General features: G+C 46.5%; 1 protein-coding gene across 1 annotated transcript in view; it reads right to left on the reverse strand.

The window, feature by feature from the left end:
* Positions 1–299: 299 nt before the first annotated feature.
* Positions 300–19,038, reverse strand: part of LOC130031385 (leucine-rich repeat-containing protein 37A-like) — a 46,230-nt gene continuing 27,491 nt past the window's right edge. The window contains exons 8-13 of the mRNA XM_056122727.1: positions 16,307–16,422; positions 7,916–8,071; positions 6,321–6,616; positions 4,799–4,906; positions 2,371–2,414; positions 300–790 (exon numbers count right to left, since the gene is read on the reverse strand). Of these exons, the coding sequence (XP_055978702.1) occupies positions 451–790; positions 2,371–2,414; positions 4,799–4,906; positions 6,321–6,616; positions 7,916–8,071; positions 16,307–16,422 (1,060 nt within the window). The 3' untranslated portion in view covers positions 300–450. The remainder of the gene's footprint in view (positions 791–2,370; positions 2,415–4,798; positions 4,907–6,320; positions 6,617–7,915; positions 8,072–16,306; positions 16,423–19,038) is intronic.

Here is a 19,038-nt window from a genome sequence, read left to right on the forward strand (position 1 = left end):
AGCCCCCCCGGGGGAGGCAGTCCAGACACCCCCCTTAAGTGCCATGTCCCCCAAGCTACTGACCGAGCGCCCAAAGTGCCGGGCTACGCACCCGCGTCTACATTTGGCTGCTGGGGGCGGCGAGGGCGCTTGGCAGGGGACCACACGGGGAGCCTCCCTTCCTCCCATCCCATCCATTCCTCGGGGACCTCATCCCCACCTCTGGGAGGGATTCTAGTCATGCATTTCCTGCCAACAGCCTTAATTGGTTACATGATCGATGAACTCTCGGCGTTAATTTCAAAGCCCATCACTGCTCTTATGCATGTATGTATTTAACATACGAAAAAGAAGAATTTTACAGCAGCTGCCAAGAGGCTCTTCAGACAATAAAATGTCCAGGTGGTATGAAGCAGGAGGTGTTCACTGTAGGGCCTCTAACACCACGGCTGCCTGTAATGACTCCTTTTTTTACTCATCCGTTTGAACTGAAATCTCCAGGGATGACGGGATCTCCTGGGATCTGAAGGACTGCTGTGCATCAGGGGACTGTGGAGCCCTGACGGACTGTCGTGCTGCGACGGACTGTGAAGACCCGATGGAGTGTGGTGACTCTGCGTTCTGTGGTTCTAGGGAGCCATGTGGAGGCTCGCTGGTCTGTCGTGCCAGGGGGACAATTGGTGGTGGGGGGCGCTGTGGTGCCTGTGTCCCCTGTGCTCCCTGGGTCTTGGGAGTCTTGGCTGTCTTGGTCTCCTTGGCTGCTTTCTCCTCAGGAGTCCGTGCTGCTCTCTTCATGACTTCCCTGGGCTCCCTGGAACAAGAAGAATACAGTCAGCTCTTGAAAGGGACGTGCCCCGTCTGCATCACTTCCTGACTTCAGGAAGGTATTGGAGCTGTTGCCATGGTTTACCCTGCGTCTTTATTGAAAATCTCATCCTCGTCAGAGGAATCCTTGTCATGGAGCTTCTGTGCCATGTTTTTCTTACATGTAGCCTTGAGTGGCTGACACATGTCTCTCAGCCACAGGGGCTGTCTTCGCCAGAAAAAGCCCTTCTGGAAAAGGCAAGGGGAGCTCGTAAGCCTGCACCCCGGCCCACTCTTGTCCTGCCTAAGTGCCGCCTCCCCCCAGTGGTTACCTGACTCTCATGTTCCACTGAACTTCTATGCAGCAATAATCCAAAGAAGGTCCTTGGAGGAAAACACGGACGCACATGATTCGTAACCCACCCCATTTCCCATCCTTCCTAGGATGGAGGTCTCTGGTCTTGTTTGGAAACTACCTTGGTCTGGAGCCATGACGAGTCAAACCACTAGGCCCTGACCCCTTGACAAAGTTTCCATGCATGCCTGTGGCGATTTTTAGAAATTTGTCGGGTCCATTCAAAGGGACCCCGTAGACTCTTGAGAGACCTTTATAGGTACCTGGCTTGGAAAACAGGCAGGATATTTAGTTCTGGTTACCACCATTGCCCCAGCAAATGCCCTGTGCAATGAACAAACTACCCACCACACCGAAAGCATTAGAGTCTGTCCAGAAGCTTTTCCACTGGTCGCCTCTGGATTTAGTCCCTCAGGCACCCTTTACCGAGAGTTGGGGCTGGGGGAGATGATTCTATCGTCCTAGCTGCTTTATCCCAGATGCTGAACCAGAGTAAATGTCTGTGTGCAATTAGCCAAATCCTTTAGCCCACTAGTTTTCATGCTGCAGACAATCGCCCGTGAGCAAAGAAGCCACAGGTATCAGCATCAAAGGCAGGAACCGCACCGAGGCACGGAGATGGGTTTTGAGTGTGAACAGAGGAGAGAGCAGTCTTGCGCTTTACGGGCAGTGTTATCATGTGTACAGAGCCCGTGGGTGCTGAGTGGAGGCAAGAAACGCAGCTCCCAAGTCAATGGAGAGGTCCCAAGGGAGAGGGACCATGCTCTTTCCCAATCACCAGCAGTGTGTTCCCAAGGGCAAGGTAGTTTCCATTCTCCCTCTATTCCTTTTAATAAGAGACAGAGACAGAGGTTGGGGGATGTGGCTCAGTGGTAAAGTATTTGGCTTGCATGTGTGAGGCCCTGGGTTCAATTCCTGGCACCACACTGAGCACTGAGGCTGGAGTGGTCCTGAGCTACTGGACAGATAGTTAAAAGGGCCTTTGGACATGAGGCTCCAACTCTGGCCTCTGGCTCCGTATGTCCTCCCTGAGCACAGGTGGGCTGGCATAGGTAACAGCCACCCCACAGGAGGGACTGAGCAGCCCGGCCTTGCAGAGCCCTAAGACACTAACACTGAACTCAGGAGGCCCAGGTCACGGGCCAAGAAGCACACAGAAGGGCTCCAGGGTCCCCAAGAACCAGGGTGAGGACACTCCAGTGCAAGTGAAAGATTGTCAGACTAATATTTACCTGGATCTTCCATCTTTACACTGTCTTGCTCTATAAGAATAAATCTGTTTTGGAAAAAAAAATATGATCATGATTATCTCGGTGACCGATCTCTCTAAAACCTTATTAATTCCATTGACTTTGCTGTATCTACCCACTGATATCACTTTTTGAGAACAGGAATTCTCTCCTGTTTAATAGTCCCTGGACTCTCCTACAGCACATGACTGAAGGGGCACATTAGGAATACAGTTTAGTGACTGTTTCAGAGAAATTCAGCACATTAATCCAAATTAAAAACTATGAGGTAGGAAATTAAAAGTATCTGCCAAAACCCAAACACAGAAACATCCTTTTCCACAACGTTTTCTAAACAATGTCAAGAACCAGTCTGATGCCTTTCCCATCACCACTCTGCATCCCCAGTGAGGAGTCCTCCCATCACCACTCTGCATCCCCAGTGAGGAGTCCTCATCAATGCAGCAAGCAGAGTCAAGTCTTACAGGAGACAAAACGTGGTTGCATCTGCAATGATTCTTCCCCAAATAAACCCAAAACAATAAAGGTCCTATGAGATATGTTATTCCTCGGGCTATAGATATCATACGGTGGGTGGGGCACTTGCATTGACTGTGGCTGACGCAGATTCGATCCCAGGACTCCAGATGGTTCCCTGAGCCCCACCTGGAGTGATGCCTGAGAGCAGAGCCAGGAATAAGCCCTGAGCACAGATGGCTGTTGCCCCAAATAAATAACTAAATCGATATGTCAACTCTTTGAGCGACTTAGACTGAAATTTCAATACCTGAAGCATTTCCGTGCTTTTGTCCTTAAGGAGATAAAACAGAACAGTGCAATAAGGAGCACGGGCTGCTCTGCAGGTGACCCCCATGTTTGAAAGCGGGATGATAGGGCTGGGGAGGTAGCTCAGTGGGAGAATGCCTGCCTTGCATGCAGGAGACGTGGGGTCGGTACCCAGCACGACAAGAAGAGTGAAATTGGAGGGATGCTAATGCCGTCCTTAGAGGATTGCGAGGATTAAACCAGACAACATACAGGAAATTCCTTGTACTGTGGTTGGCATAAATCAGAGCTGTGTTTGCTGATGATGTCACAAAGGAGCGGCTTAAAAATACCAAAGACTGAGAGAGCTCTTCCTCAGTCAGCACCATGGCTTCTAATTTATTCTAATTCTTTGTTGGTGGTTGTGGTTCTACCAGGGATTGAACCCAGGGCCTCACACCTGCAAGACAAGTGCAACACCACTAACCTATATCCTAAACCCCTTCCATCCCATGTTGCTGTTGTTCATTTTTTGAGGCTCTTCCTGCCAGCTGGTGCTTGCGGGGCCTACTTCTGGGGTGGTGCTCAGGGACCATGGAGCACTATGGCTAGCACCTGGGGTTCCCATGTGCAAAGTGAATTGAAGTTTGAGTCTTTGGACTTATCTCCCTGGCCCTTAAATCACTTTTTTAATGTTCCTGCTGGGAAAAGTCAGTGGTGTGTCATTGAACAGAAGACAGATATAGGCAAGCTCCTGGAGTAACTACCGCACGCCTGCCAGGCTTGAGAGTAGCCCAGGCTACTCTCGGGCTCAGGCTGCAGTGCGGGTGTGTTTGGTTTGGGAGCCACCCAGTAATAGGCAGGAACAACTTGATTTGCTGTTTAGCGGTAGCTCCTGGTGGCTCTGGTGGGGTCATGCATTGCCGAGGATGGAACCCAGGTCTCCCTCACACAAAGCGTGAAAAGTAGCCCTCGGAGTTCTCTCCCCAGTCTTAGCTGCAGTGTTTTAACTTCATCCAGGGAGATGGTGCTTAAACCTAATGAGAGCTACTGCACTGGATCAGGTCCCAGGAGGGTGGAGATTCTACACTTTTGATCCTTCCAGTCAACAAGGAAAGTAATCAGTAGAAGAATGTCAGTGAGTGTTAAGTTAAACCACTGACATCCTTTTGATTTAAAAAGGGGGGAAAAAAGTCTATATGGTGACCAGAGAGAGAGCTGAATGGTCAGAGTGCATGCTTTGCATGCAGAAGGGCCAGGCTGGATCCCTAGTTCTGCAAGGTCCCCTGAGCACCACCAGAAGTGACACCCCCTCTCCCCTCTGCACTGAGCTGGGGGCAGGCCCTGAACATCCCAGGATGTAGTCCCAAACAGCGCACAGGAAGACAACTTTTTGTTTCATCTCTAGCCTTCTTAACTTTTCAAAATTTTCGAAAAGCTTGTTATTTGGGTTCATTTCCACAGGGACCTCTTGGGAGTCAGTTCCCTTCAACAAACCCTGGGATTATCTTTGCAATATGAGAAGCAACCACACCTCATTACTCAAGACTGAAGAGGAAAATCAAGCATCAGTAGGAGGAAAAGGGGCTTTTATTTTCCAATTGTAGCCCCTGAATCTATTATAAAGACAGATGAAATCCTGGAAGTCTGAATGAACTGTTCTTACCTCAATGAGACATAAAATTAAAACCAATAATATCACGACGACAGCCACATTTATTGCAACGACTGCTTTTTGATTGTGGTACACAACATATCCTGGAACTTTTATGAGCTGAAAAATAAAAATTATTTTCATGCATTACTTTTGGGGGGGCCACATTCAGTGATGATGAGGGGTTACTCTGGCTCTGCACTCGGAAATCACTCCTGGCGGACCAAAATGGACGCTGGGCATAGAATTCGGGTTGGTGGCATGCAAAGTAAGTGCTTTACCCACTGTACTATCGCTTCAATACCCAGGAACAATTAGACAGAAAGATGGGAAGGATTCTTAAGCCCGTTCTAAAGAATGGCTATCCTTCTACTAGTCTAAAACCCCATCCTCTGAAAGGAGTGGACTATAGGTTTTTATTTTGTATGTGGTTTTATTTTGGGGTGGTTTGTTTTTCAGCCCATATCCAGGGTCCTCAGAGCTACTTCTCGCTCAGTACTCATGGGGACTCTTTTTGAACTATCTCCTTGGCCCCAATATGTTCTTTTTTTCTTTTTTTTTTCAAATGTAGGAGTACTGCTATTTATTCAGTCACTGATTAGCTGATTAAATTGGGCATGAACTAGGCCCCAATATGTTCTTAAAGAGCACACCAGATTTATTATGCCATCTTGTCTGTAGCCTTTCCTTCTACAATTTATTTATCTGGTGTGTTAGGTCCTCTTCTTGCCTCTCCTAGGAACAGTGCTACCTTTCTACAAACGAGCACAGGGACAATCATTCTTGTAGTCAAAGTTGTGTGGCCACAAAAGAGAGAGCGAGCCAGCAGGAGAGGGAGAGCCAAGACACCCTGGTCTTCTTGCTTGTGTTCTTTCATGGCATGGCCTGAGAGCCCGGAAGCCCCTGAGCCTGGTCACTGTGAGATTCAGTTACAAAGCTTTCCTGATCGTGATCCAGGTTCAGTCAGACAATGCTCCAACACCCATCCCTCCACCAGTGTACATTACCCACCAACAAAATCCCCGCATTCCTCCTGCCACCTCCTCCCCGCCCCCAGCCTACCTCTGCCTTTATGGCAGGAACTTTTCTTCTCTCTCTCTCTCTCTCTTCCTCCCTTTCTCTTCCCACCCCCCCTCTTTTCCCCTTTCTTCCCTCCCCCCCTCTTACTCTCTCCGCTCACTCCATGCCCCCCTTTTGGGCGTTATGTTTTGCAGTGCAGATACTGAGGTCATCATGTTTGATCCTGTACCCACTTCAGCACACATCTCCCACCCAGAACTATCCCTTCCAACTATCATTGTTGCAGTGATCCCTTCTCTATCCCAGCTGCCTTCTCTGACAGCCCTTGAGGCAGGCTTCCAACCGTGGACCATTCATCCTGGCCATTGTTTCTAACTGTCCTTGGGTGTTAATCTCATAGTAAGTTTTAATTATTTTTACGTCCCATAAATGAGTGCAATCATTCTATGTCTGTCCTTCTGACTTATTTCACTCTGCATGAGACTCCGTTAAAAAAACAAAAGTCTGTCCTCACCTCACTTGCCTCCGCCTGTTTCTGCTCACCCTGGCCTTCGGTATTCTCATTGATGTAGTTCTCAGCCTCCCACTGGTCCGTATCCCATTTTTCACTGGACACCTTTACGTCCTGCCGCTCACTAAGAAGCTTCATCAGGAGCCCGGTTTTGTGGACCACCTTGGCACACTCCAGTTGCACCCGGGGATCGGAGCAGTCCATTTTCAGAGTCCGAATTACTTGGGCAATGAACTTCCTCACATTACTGTTGGGGATAAGGGGCCGCAACTTCTGGATGAGCTGCATCTCAAGTTCGTCTCTGGGGTCGGGTTTCTGTGGGGGGGAGTCCATGTCGGTGGCCACCTTGTGATATTCCCACTGCATCTCGTTGGGCTGTCTGACAGCAGGCATGAGGCTGTCCTCCGTCCCCTCTTCCTCCTCAGGGGCAGTGCTTTGGATACCGGCAGTTTTCTCTGGCGGCACGATGCTTCTGGCATCCCCCCCGTTTGGAGCACGCGTGCTCTCCGCGGTCTTCTTTTCCCGACTGGAGCGCAATGAAAGGAATTGCTCCATGATAGGTTTGTCCTGGTGTCTCCAGGACAGAGACCGCCCCCTCGGCGGGGAGTTGACGAGGCTCTTCACTGCACCGAAAGGAGGCCTCCTGGCCAGCACCGGCCTCTGCGGTGCTGCTTCTTTTGTCGCTGTGTTCACTCTGGCCTGGGGTATTCTGCGGCCCAGCTGAGAGTCAAGTTTACGAAACAGGTAGTTCTTCCCGGGGAGTGGCCCGGGGCTGGGAACCTTCATGTTCCGAACTCGAGCACCCGCATCCTCTAAGACGCGTAGAGTTCTTTTCAGGTCTTTGGATGGGATTTCGTCCTCCGGTGGCACTTGGAAAGCAGCGGCGGCAGACAGGCTGCCCATGGAGTGCTGTTCCAGGGGCACGGAGGCCGGCGCCCTGTGCTCCTGGATGAAGGATGACTCCTCATTGAAGGAGTTTCCCACCAATTTCCTGGGCCTCCCTGCCAAGATAAAGTCTTTCGGTCTTTCCGGGGCCAGCTGCCCCTGCCGTCTTTCTTGGGCAATATTCCCCGCCGCGGACCAAGCCTTCCCTCGCCTCTGGCTGAGGGGAGTGCCCTCTTCTTTGAAGTGCCTCTTCTGCTGGCCCTGGGGATCCCTGAACATGCTGCTCCCTTGCAGTGGTTGCGTCTCCCACTCCTGAACATTTCCTAAGTGTTTTTTCTTTGGTGGCCCGACAGTTTCCAATATCTTCGGGAAAAGTTGGCGTATAAATTTGGGCCCGAAAAGACTGGAACGGACCTGTGTGGCAGTTTTCTCCTTCTTTCTAACTTTGTGGATTTTTTCTTGAATTTCTGCGTTGATCAGACTTTGAAGAACATGGATTTTTTTCACCTTATTGTAGATTTCACTGTTGGATTCGGGCTGTATAGAAATCCAAGCCGTGCTGGTTTTCGAAGGAGCCAGAGGATTTCCTCCATCTTGCACATCTTTAAAAAGAAACTTAATGAAGGATAACAATGTTGATTCTGCATCTATGTCCCCAACCTGTAACAAAGACATTATGGATTCTAGTCTAGTAAGCATATCACGCTGATGACTGTTGTCTAGGTGCTCGTGCTGGAAAAGGGACAGGCTGTTTCTCTCGGATGAGGCCTTCTCTGGTTCAATCGTCAGCTCGGTGCTGGTACTCTTCTTTCGGGCCAGTAAAGCCTTCATGAACTCCCCATCCATATTACTGATGTATTCTTCTTCATCTGTCAAAAAGGAAGAGCATGCTTTTGATCATGAAAGATAACTGGGGATAATTTTGGGAGCATCTACAGACATAAGTTCCAGCTAAGTAAACTAGTAATCAGTGAACAAGTGCCGTATGGTGTGTGTGTGTGGTGGGGGGGGGGCACAGGAAACCCTAAATTTACATCTGTGACTGGCAAAAACAGAAGGAGAAACAAAGTGATCATCGCTATTTATTCAGAATAAATAGGGCATGGAGTTCAGTACATGTATTTAGGATTATTCAACTGGGGGGCAGAGTGACAGTAGAGCAGATAAAGTCCTCGTCTTGTAGGCAGCCAACCTGGGTCTTATCCCCAGCACCCCATACGCTCCCTCAAGCCTTACCAGTTCTGACCCCAGAACACAAAGTTAGGAGTAAACTTTGAGCACTTCTGAGGATGCTGCCAAACAAGCAAACACACAAACGATAATCATACGATTATTCCACTGGTCCCCAAGGACCAAGTACCCAGTCTTCAGGACAAATATTTGCTGCTCAGTTAGATTCTTTACAGATCAACTATGATTTCTTTTCTTTTTTTTTTAATTTTTATTAGTGAAACACCATGAGGTACCATTTTAGATTTACAAATTTTTGTGCTTGGGTTTCAGTTATACAATGATTGAGTACCCATCCCTCAACCAGTGCCCATTCTCCACCACCAATGATCCCAGTATACCTCCCAACTCCCCTCCCCTCCTCCCATCCCACCCGCCTCTGTGGCAGGGCATTCCCTTTGGTTCTCTCTCTCTTTTGGGGTGCTGTGGTTTGCAAAAGAGGAACTGAGTGGCAATCATGTTCGGTCTATAGTCTACTTTCAGCATGCATCTCCCATCCTGGGAGGATCCTCCCAACACTCTTGATTTGCTGCTTCCTTCTCTATCTGGGCTGCCTTTTCCCCTAGCATATGTGGCTGGCCTCCAAGCCATGGAGCAAACCTCCTGGTACTTATCTCAACTATTCTTGGGTGACGGTCTCCCATTTTGTTACTTTATATTTCACAGATGAATGCAATCTTTCTATGTCCCGCTCTTTCTGACTGATTTAACTTAGCATGATATTTTCGATGTAGTACCACTTATATGTAAATTTCATCACTTCATCTTTTCTAACAGCTGCATAGTACTCCATTGTGTAGATGTACCAAAGTTTCTTTAACCAGTCATCTGTTCTCGGGCACTCGGGTTTTTTCTAGATTTTGGCTACTGTGGGCTGGAGCAATAGCATAGTGGGTAGGGTGTTTGCCTTGCACGCGGCCCACCAGACTGACCTGGGTTCAATTCCTCTGCCCCTCTTGGAGAGCCTGGCAAGCTACTGAGAATATCTCGGCTGCAGAGCAAAGCCTGGCAAGCTACCTGTGACGTATTCATATGCCAAACACAGTAACAACAAGTCTTACAACTGAGACGTTACTGGGCCTGCTCAAGCAAACTGATGAACAATGGGAGGACAGCGTTACAGTGCTACAGTGCTTGGCTACTGTGAACAGTGCAGCAATGAACATAGAAGTGCAGATGTCATTTGGACTGTAATTTTTTGCCTCTCCGGGATATATTCCCAGGAGTGGTCTTCCTGGTGAAATATTGGTATGTTTCTATTGATATGATCATATGGTTTTTATCTTTACTTTTGTTGATATAATGGATTATGTTGATTGACGTCCAAATGCTAAACCATCCTTGCATCCCCGGGATGTATGCCACTTGGTCGTGGTGTATGATCTTTTTGATGAGTTGTTGGATTCTATTTGTGAATATTTTCTTGAGGATCTTCACATCCATGTTCATCAGAGATATTAGCCTGTAATTTTCTTAGTTAGTGGTGTCCTTGTTTGCTTTTGGAATTGGGGAGATAAGTGCCTCATAGAAGCTGTTTGTGAGAGTTCCTGTTTTTTTTTTTCAATTTCATGGAAAAGCTTGCGGAGAACTGGCAAAAGGTCTTCTTTAAATATTGGGAAGAATTCGCTAGTGAATCCATCTGGGCCTGCGCTTTTGTTTTTGGGAAGACTTGATTTCGGTTTGATTTCCTTGATATGAATGGGTCTTTTCAGGCAATCCAAGTCTTCTTGGTTCAGTCTTGGGAGATTATAGGAATCCAGGAACATATCCATTTCTCTAGGTTATCTTGTTTCATGACATACAGACTCTCAAAGCAGCCTCTGACAATCTTTTGAATTACATTGGTTTCTGTTGCAATGTCCCCTTTTTCATTTCTGATTCGGTTTATTGGGGCTCTCTCTCTTTCATTGTGAGTCTTGCTAGTGGCTTATCAATCTTGTTTATTTTCTCAAAGAACCAGCTCTTGGTTTCACTAACCTTTTGGATTGTTTTTTGGGTTTCCATGTCTGATTTCTGCTCTAAGTTTTATTATTTCTTTCCTTCAGCGGGGCTTGAGTTCCTTTTTTTGGTTATTTTCTAAGATCGTGAGCTGTGAGGTCAGGTTATCTAAGAGGCCCTTTCTTCCTTCCTTAGGAATGCTTGCAAAGCTATACATTTTTCCTCTTAACACAGCTTTAGCTGCATTCCATAGGTTCTGATAGCTCGTGTCTTCATTCACATTTGTTTCCAGGTATCTTTTGATTTCGTCTTTGACTTCCTTCCTGACCCACTCGTTGTTCAACTTTGAGTTGTTTAATTTCCAGGTGTTTGATTTGTCTCTCCGTGTCTGCGTATGCTTCGTTCCTATCTTCAACACATCGTGGTCTGAAAAGATTGTTGATACTATTTCTATCTTGCGGATTCTATTGAGGTCGGTTTTGTGACCTTACATGTGGCCTTTCTATTTTGGACAATGTTATGTGTGCACTGGAAAAGAATGTGTATTCTTTCTTTTTGGGGTGTAAAGCCCTGTATAGGTCTATTAGCCCTCTCTCTACTATTTCTTCCTTCAAAGTCAATGTCTAGCATGCTGAGTTTTGTTCTTGTTGATCTATCCAGAGATGATAAGGCAATGTTGAAGTCTCTGACTACTATTGTGTTGCTAGCAATGTCCTCCTTGAAATCTGTTAGCAGTTGTTTTAAGTATTTAGCTGATCCCTCATTAGGTGTGTATGCATTTAAGAGTGTGATTTCTTCCTGTTACACATATCCCTTGATAAACTGAAAATGACCTTTGCTGTTCCTTCTAGTCTTTTTCAACCTGAAATTTATGTTGTCAGATATTAGTGTGGCTACCCCAGATTTTTTGAGGGAGGTGTTTGCTTGCAAGATTGTTTTCCATCCTTTAACTTTGAGTCTGTGTTTGCTCTGACCATTCAGATGACTTTCTTCTACGCAGCAGAATGTTGGGTTCAGTTTCCGCATTCAGTTTGCCACTGTGTCTCTTGATTGGTGCATTTAGACCATTGACATTGAGAGAGATTATTGTTAGAGGGTTTTGTGCCATCTTTCTGTAGGGACTTGTTGTGCTTGTAGGGTGTTTTCTTGTCTTATAGAAGCCCTCTTAGTGGTTCTTTCAAGTTTGGCTTTGTCTATGAAGTTCCTGAGCTGTTGTTTATCCATGAAATAGTGTATGATTCTTTCTGAGTTAGAATGAGAGTTTAGCTGAATAGAGTACTCTTGGTGAGGCGTTCATTTCATTGAGTTTTTTCACTATATCCCCCCATTGCCTTTGGGGTTGGAGGGTTTCCTCTGATAGGTCTGCTGTAAATGTACGGGGTGCTCCTTTGTATGTGACTTCCTTCTTCAGCCTTGCTGCTTGCAGGATCGTGTCTCTATCCATATCATCCATCATTCTGACTCTGATGTGTCTTGGAGTCTTTTTATTAGGGTCTCTTTTACTTGGCACCCTTTGGGCTCCTTGGATCCGGATGCCTGCATTCTCCAGCTCTGGGAACTTTTCGGCAATGATATGTTTAACTGTGGCTTTTCCATTGGGGTTGCCTCCCTGTCCTTTTGGTACTCTGATGATTCTTACTTGCTCCTCTTGGATTCATCCCCTAGGACTCTGATTCACCCCAGGGCTATTTTGAGGTCTTTCCCCATGGTCTGTTGTTGTCTGTAAGCTTTCTGGTGCTCATCTTCAAGCTTACTGATTCTGTCCTCGGCTGTAGCCATTCTACTGGTGAGGGCACTCAATGAGTTTTTTATTTCATCTATCAAATCCTTTATTCATGACATTTGTTTGCAGCTTTTCTATTTCTGCTCTCATTTCTTCCGGTATTTTGTTGGCTGCCTGTTCACTGTTTCATTCAAGTCCTCTTTTAATTTCCTGGATGTCTGTTCCACTGTTTCTTTGAGTTCATTGAACATCTTCAACATTTTGATTCTGAATTCCTTATTGGAGAGACTGTTTTTGTGAGTAGACCCTGTTGGGGGCCTCTGGACCTTTTTCTTCATCTTCCCCTCTTGGCGTGGTGGGGATCTGTGCTGTTTTTTCATGTTGTGGTGGTAGTATGAAGGTGGGAACCACAGTTCACTATGAGTTTTCCCTCTTGGTTAATTTGGGGATTCTGGGTGAGCTCGGTCTAGTGGTCGCCTTTTTCCCCTTCAGGAGTTGTGGCTTCCTCTCATGTTCTCCTCTGTGGCCTCTAGTGGAGCTTCGGGGGATGTAGTCCTCTACATTGGACTTGTACATGTCTATGGGTATTATGGTGCAACTGGGATGAGCTAGTGGATTATTGGCCTAATGTATTAGAGATGGCCGAGACATTCTCCCCCGAGTTACGTGATGGAGGTCAAGATATGAGTCCAAATTGCTAGGAAAGGGGAAAATAACTGCTGCCCTCAGAGTAGGCCATTCCCCCTATCCACGCCCCCTAGCTCAAAGGCCAGGCTCCCTGGCTCAGAGGCCACACCACCAGGACCAGGCTGCATGCTGGTTCCCTGGTTCGCTGGTTCAGCTGGGACCAGGGGAGCCAGAAACAGTAGCTGGGGGTTGGAAGGTGCTGTTTCTCTTTAACTCTTTGGTGTGCTAATCTTGTTACTGTCATAGGTTACTGTCACAGACAACGAAGAAATTCCTCCAGAAATCAGATCCTCTTCTGAATGCACCCATCCTCCACCTACCAACTAATCACGATCACGATCACGACCATCCTGTTGTTCATTGATTGCCTTGAGCAGGCTCCAGTAACGTCTCCTTCATCCTAGCCCTGAGATTTTTTAAAAGTGCCATATTAAAGGCTCTTTCAGGGTTAGGAGAATGAGCCCCATCATTGTTACTGGTATTGGGCATATTGGGTACACCACGGGGAGTTTGCCAGACTCTGCCCTGTGGGCAGGTTACATCTGGTAGCCTACCATTTTGTCCAAAGTTAGAATGAGATAATAAGGTGTTGCGCAGCCGCAAATGTGGCTGCGCACTTCTGGGATCTAGGTTTTATAGTCTCTGGGTCTTGGCTGCTGATGGGATTACATGGCGCCAGGGGGCCAGTTGGTGGGTGTGACCCCTGCCTACTGGAATATGGAGGATCTGGGTGGAGGATGCTCAGCCCCGATTGAGCAGGCTTGGAGATCTCAGCCCCGGGACCCGTATGCCTTTGTTCCTCTGCTGGTACCTTCATGCGTGCAGAGAGCGGTCTCAGCATGGTGGTGGCTGGTTCTGGAGGTCTTTGGCTGCCAGAGCCCTGGTCGGGACGGGGAGGGAAACTCAACCCACTCCCCTCTAGGGGCCCTTGCGAGGACAGCCAGGCGCGGGGGCAGGAGACTCTGCGCTGTTCTCTTCCAGGATCTGGGTTTTATAGTCTCTGGGTCTTGGCCGCTGATGGGATTACACGGCGCCAGGGGGCCAGTTGGTGGGTGTGACTTCTGCCTACTGGAATATGGAGGATATGGGTGGAGGATGCTCAGCCCCTATCCGAGCAGACTTGGAGATCTCAGCCCCGGGACCCGCATGCCTTTGTTCCTCTGCCCGGTACCTTCATGCGTGCCAACTAATACTTTTACCAACTAATACTTTTGTTTATTAGCCCTCAGTTTCATATTGCTGAATCTGGACAGATGTCTAAGTATAGGTTAATGGATTTGCCAGAGTATATGTCAATGTGCAATGTTGAGAAAATCTATAAAATAATTTGTTTTGTTTTGTTTGGGGGCCACACTTGGTGATGCTCAGGGGTTACTCCTGGTTCACTGCTCAAAAAATCACTCCTGTTGGTGCTTGGGAAACTGTATAGTATGTCGGCAATGGAATTCAGGTCATTTGTGTGCAAGGCAAGTCCCCTACCCACTATACTATCTCCCTACCCGCTGTCCTATCTCTCTGGCCCCTGAAATAACATTGGAGATCCCAAAATTGGGGAAAACAACTCTTATTAGATGTGTATTTGCCTTCACTTACTTCCTAATACTTCCAGCTCTACCTAGGGAACCATACAAAGTTTCTGACTTCTTGAAGGTCAAGTGTAAAATTGTGCAGTTGGGTTTCTTTTGGTGTGGGGGGCGGTGGGGCCAAACCCAGCAATGCTCAGGGGTTACTCCGGTCTCTGTGCTCAGGGATCACTCCTGGTAGTAATTTGGGATCATCTGAGATGCTAGGGATCCAACCCACGTCTGCCATATGCAAGGCAAGTGCTAGACTATCTTTCCAACCAAACATTACTGAGAATTAAAAGTTCTTTTGGTGGTGGTGAAATTTAGAGGGGGGAGTTAAGGGATGTGAGGAAGAAGCATGGACTTGCAGGGAGTCCCAGACTGGGAACACAAGATCTAGGCATTAGGCACATTTAACACTTTTTGTTTTTCTATTATTCACTTAAAAATGCTATTAGTATTTTTATTCTGAATTTAGATTATTTGGTTTAGTTATTCTTTGTGACTGGAGCAATAGCACAGCGTGTAGGACGTTTGCCTTGCATGCAGCCAACATGGCCGACCTGAGTTGGATCCCTCCGCCTCTCTCGAAGAGCCCAGCAAGCTACCAAGAGTATTTCGCCCACACAGCAAAGCCTGGCAAGCTACCCATGACATATTCGATATGTCAAACACAGTAACAAGTTTCACAATGTTACTGGGCCCACTCGAGCAAATTGATGAACAGCGGCAGGACAGTGATCAGTGATCAGTTATTCTTTAAATAACATTATTAAAGTTGAAGTAACATGATTACAAAATACGAATGCTATTGATTTCCATGTACAAAGTGAACTTTACCTGGACCACCGCCGAAGTGCTGAGACACCACAGTTCGTACATCCCCTCTAATCTGACTCTTTCCCCGCCCCCCCCAACAAATCCCCAGGTTTGATGTTCATGTTATGAAAGGTGATTCGTAAATCTTGTTATGCCCATCTCTGAGAAGAGAGTAATAGACATGTTAAAAGTTGATTTTAAAAATAACATCTTTGTGTAAGAAGCAATGTAATCTGATGTGCCGAAATGCTGATAGCGAAGCAGATTCATAATATCCCGGCATGAAAATACGTTTTATGGGTGGTGTATGTGTGTGTGTGTGTGTTGTGTGTGTGTGCGTTGTGTGTGCGCATGTGCTCATGCATTCGCCATACAGCAGTGCCCAAGGAATACTCCCAGCAGTTCTTCGAAAATTATTTTATGGGGGGATTGAACCCACACCTCCCACATGAAAAGCATGTGTTGCAACCTATTGATCTATTTTCCTGGGCCCCTAAAAGGACATTGCGGAAGTTATCAAGTAAACTTACTATGTGGAAATATATAAGGGCACCTGAGTGCTTTGTGGATTTGAAGGGTTAAAATTCAAAGTAGGTTTGGAGGTGGGGATGCTCTAAGAATCCATCGTTAGAAGGACTGAGTGGCAGCCTATGCTTAGAAAACCAGAATTTCTCAGGCTCTAAGCAAAACGTTCATAAGATAGTATGACTTGTACTTGCCTATAAAATTATAAAAACACATGCAATAAGGTAGCTACACCAGTCCTATAAAGAAAAGGGCAACTGATATTTCTTGTGTATAAAATCTGTTTGCAAACTGCATTGTGTGGCTGAGCTCTCATCTGGAGGACCAACACCTTGCCCAGAGTGTGGCACTCAGTTGTGACCATGAATGATAGCTCCCTTTCCCACTTCCATCCCTTTCTTCCATTCCTCTTAAACCTTCAGGTCATTCATATACTGCGAAGGTAATGATGTGGCTGAGATTCTGACTTTTGCCAAGGGAAATAGCTCATGGAAATATAGGGAGTTGAACTCTGAATAAAAATAATGCACTCCATAATCAGCTTCAAATGTACCATCAGTGATTAAAATAAAAATGAAACATAAATTAAAAACCTATCAGCAGGCAATCCAACTCACCACAGTGTGTGCTGATAAGACATTCACTGTCACAACGTAGTTTGACTGTCTTGTAGACAACGTCAATATTATTTTTAAATTGGCAGAGGCAGCAGGTTAGATGGTTAGGTAAGATCCTATGAATGGAAACACAGAGAATTAAGTGCAGAGTCAAGAGGTTACTTTAAATAGGTAGAAGAGGCAGTCAAGGCCACTGAGCAGCTATTGAAAAAGTTCCTGAGAAACATGGATGAGGTGTTGCTCAAACTCTGAGGTGGTGGGAACCCAACTGGGAGGTGATGCATGCAAAGCGTGTACTATTGCTCCAGCCCTCAGAAAACTGAGTTTTGTTTTTTGGTCATATCTGGTGGTGCTCAGGGGTTGCTCTGGGCTCTTGGCTCAGGGATCATTCCTAGCAGGCTCGGGAAACCATAGGCAGTGCGAGAGGCTGAATGTGGGTTAGCCACATGCAAATCAAATACCTAACTCACTATCCTATCTCTTCAGCTCCCAGATAACAATAAAAAAACATCAGTTACAACCTGGGGTGTTATTTCTCTATGGATTGATCAGTCGGGGGCACAGAGATAAGCAACATTCATGGAATGAGGTAGCGTGGAGGGCCAAGAGTTCTCTCAGACAAATAGCATTAATCAAACCCAGCAACCTTCTTTTATTGTAATACAGTACACTAGGGGATGCATCACCAAATCCATGTGGACAAAAGGCTATTGATCTTGCTCTGTCGATGATTAACCTCCCATCCCCATATTTCAATCATCTACATTTCCGTCTAGACAGGATGTCCCCTCTAACTTTGCCTAAACAAAGCATAGCGTAATCAATCAGTGTCAAGGAGTAGCTGCATCATGACATGCTGACCCCTGCCCAGTTCAATCAGAGTTCCAAGCTGCTTCCAGCATGACACTGAAAGCAAGGCAGTGTCTGTAGGAACTTCCTCATGACTCTGGTCGGGCTCCAACGTCTCCCCCTTTTTGTTTTGCAGCCAGCTTAGCCTTCATGACGACATGTGCAGCGTGTTGTTATTGGGCTATTCTGTTTTGTTTTCTGAATTTTTGGCAGGCTATGTAAAAAAGAAACAACAGAACAATAAGTACAGACATACTAATAAAGCCCATCACAAGGACTAGAATATACTTCTTAGGATTTAGTTGAGTGATCCCATCCAACAATCCACCCCCAATGGTATCAGGTCCCCAGACTTGCAAGTGGGCCTGAAATACACAGTGAATGTTAGTTTGCAACTCTATAATTTTGTCGGTCATATTTTTGATGGTTTAACAAATACTTTTTAACCTTTTCCCATGGAGATTCAGACTCATAATAAGGTACAGGAGTTATACAAATGCAGAAGTATTCCAATCACATTTTAGAGTGTGTTGTCTTCTTAAACTCGGTAGCTGGTCACCGAGTAGGGTAACAGTTCGTGTAACATCGGACAATTCCTCTTGTAATCCTGCATCAACTTGTCACTGGGTTGTCCACAGTTTCTGAGAGTCCTGATGCCCTTTCTTTCTTTCTTTCTTTCTTTCTTTCTTTCTTTCTTCTTCTTTTTGCTTTTTGGGTCACACCTGGAGATGCACAGGGGTTACTCCTGGCTCTGCACTCAGAAATTACTCCTGGCAGTGCTCAGGGGAACATATGGGATGCTGGGAATCGAACCAGGGTCAGCCACATGCAAGGAAAATGCCCTACCTGCTGTGCTATCGCTCCAGCCCCCTCGTGCCATTTCTTAACAAACTCAGCAGTCTGAGATCCTTGCCTCAATGCAATATGAGCCGTTGCTGCTGTAGCAGTGATGGCAACGAGTCCCATGATAATGGCAATTACGAGTCCTACAAACCTCTTTGTGTGTGGCGCCAGGGGAGTGACCAGCCGGCGAAGAATGTTGGTAGCTGGACTGTCTTCCCACAAGCGGTTAAGCCACACAGGCATCTAGACCCCCATGGAAGCTCTAAGAAGATAGATGCTTTCTTCTGCTGTGAGACTCATAGTGTTATTAATACAAGTGAACATAGAGCAGTCACTGCAAGATATTACCTCTGCTACTTTATCCCAGCTAATTCTCCCTTTCAGCATGGCATATGGCAGTGGAACACAAGCCTGTATATAGCGGGTAAGATTTCTATCAAAATGTAAAGTACGTTTTGTTCCGACATTGTTATGTTGGATAAAACTGTCCGGGCTGTCATGTATCCAAAAGAATTCCCTATTTTCCATAGATGATTTTGTTTCTTATGCCCAGGAAGGAAGGGTGTAGGAGGCGGAAAGCTACCTCCGCACCCCATTATGCCAATATTCACTGTATCACTGTCATCCCCTTGTTCATCGGTTTAATCAAGTGGGCACCAGTAACGTCTCCATTCGTCCCAGCCCTGAGATTTTAGCAGCCTCTCCTTACTCATCTTTCCCAACATATTGGAGGCTCTTTCTGGGTCAGGGGAATGAGACCCTTTATTGCTACACTTTTGGCATATCGAATATGTCATGGCTTGCTTGCCAGGCTCTGATGTACAGGTGGACTCTTGGTAGCTTGCTGTGCTCTCCAAGAGGTATCTATCTTATCTATCTATCTATCTATCTATCTAGATAGGTAAGTTGTTGCTTTCTGTCTGAACCCCATCAAATCTGGTGTGGCAATTATGGAGAATGGGTAGGAAGTGTCTTGTGATATGTCGCAGCCGTGCGGTCCAGGAATATGTTCACTCATGTGAGGCTCGGCCCAAGCAAGT

The sequence above is a fragment of the Sorex fumeus genome, unplaced genomic scaffold, assembly GCF_029834395.1.
Source record: "Sorex fumeus unplaced genomic scaffold, SorFum_2.1 ptg000001l, whole genome shotgun sequence".
Taxonomy (NCBI): Eukaryota; Metazoa; Chordata; class Mammalia; order Eulipotyphla; family Soricidae; genus Sorex; species Sorex fumeus.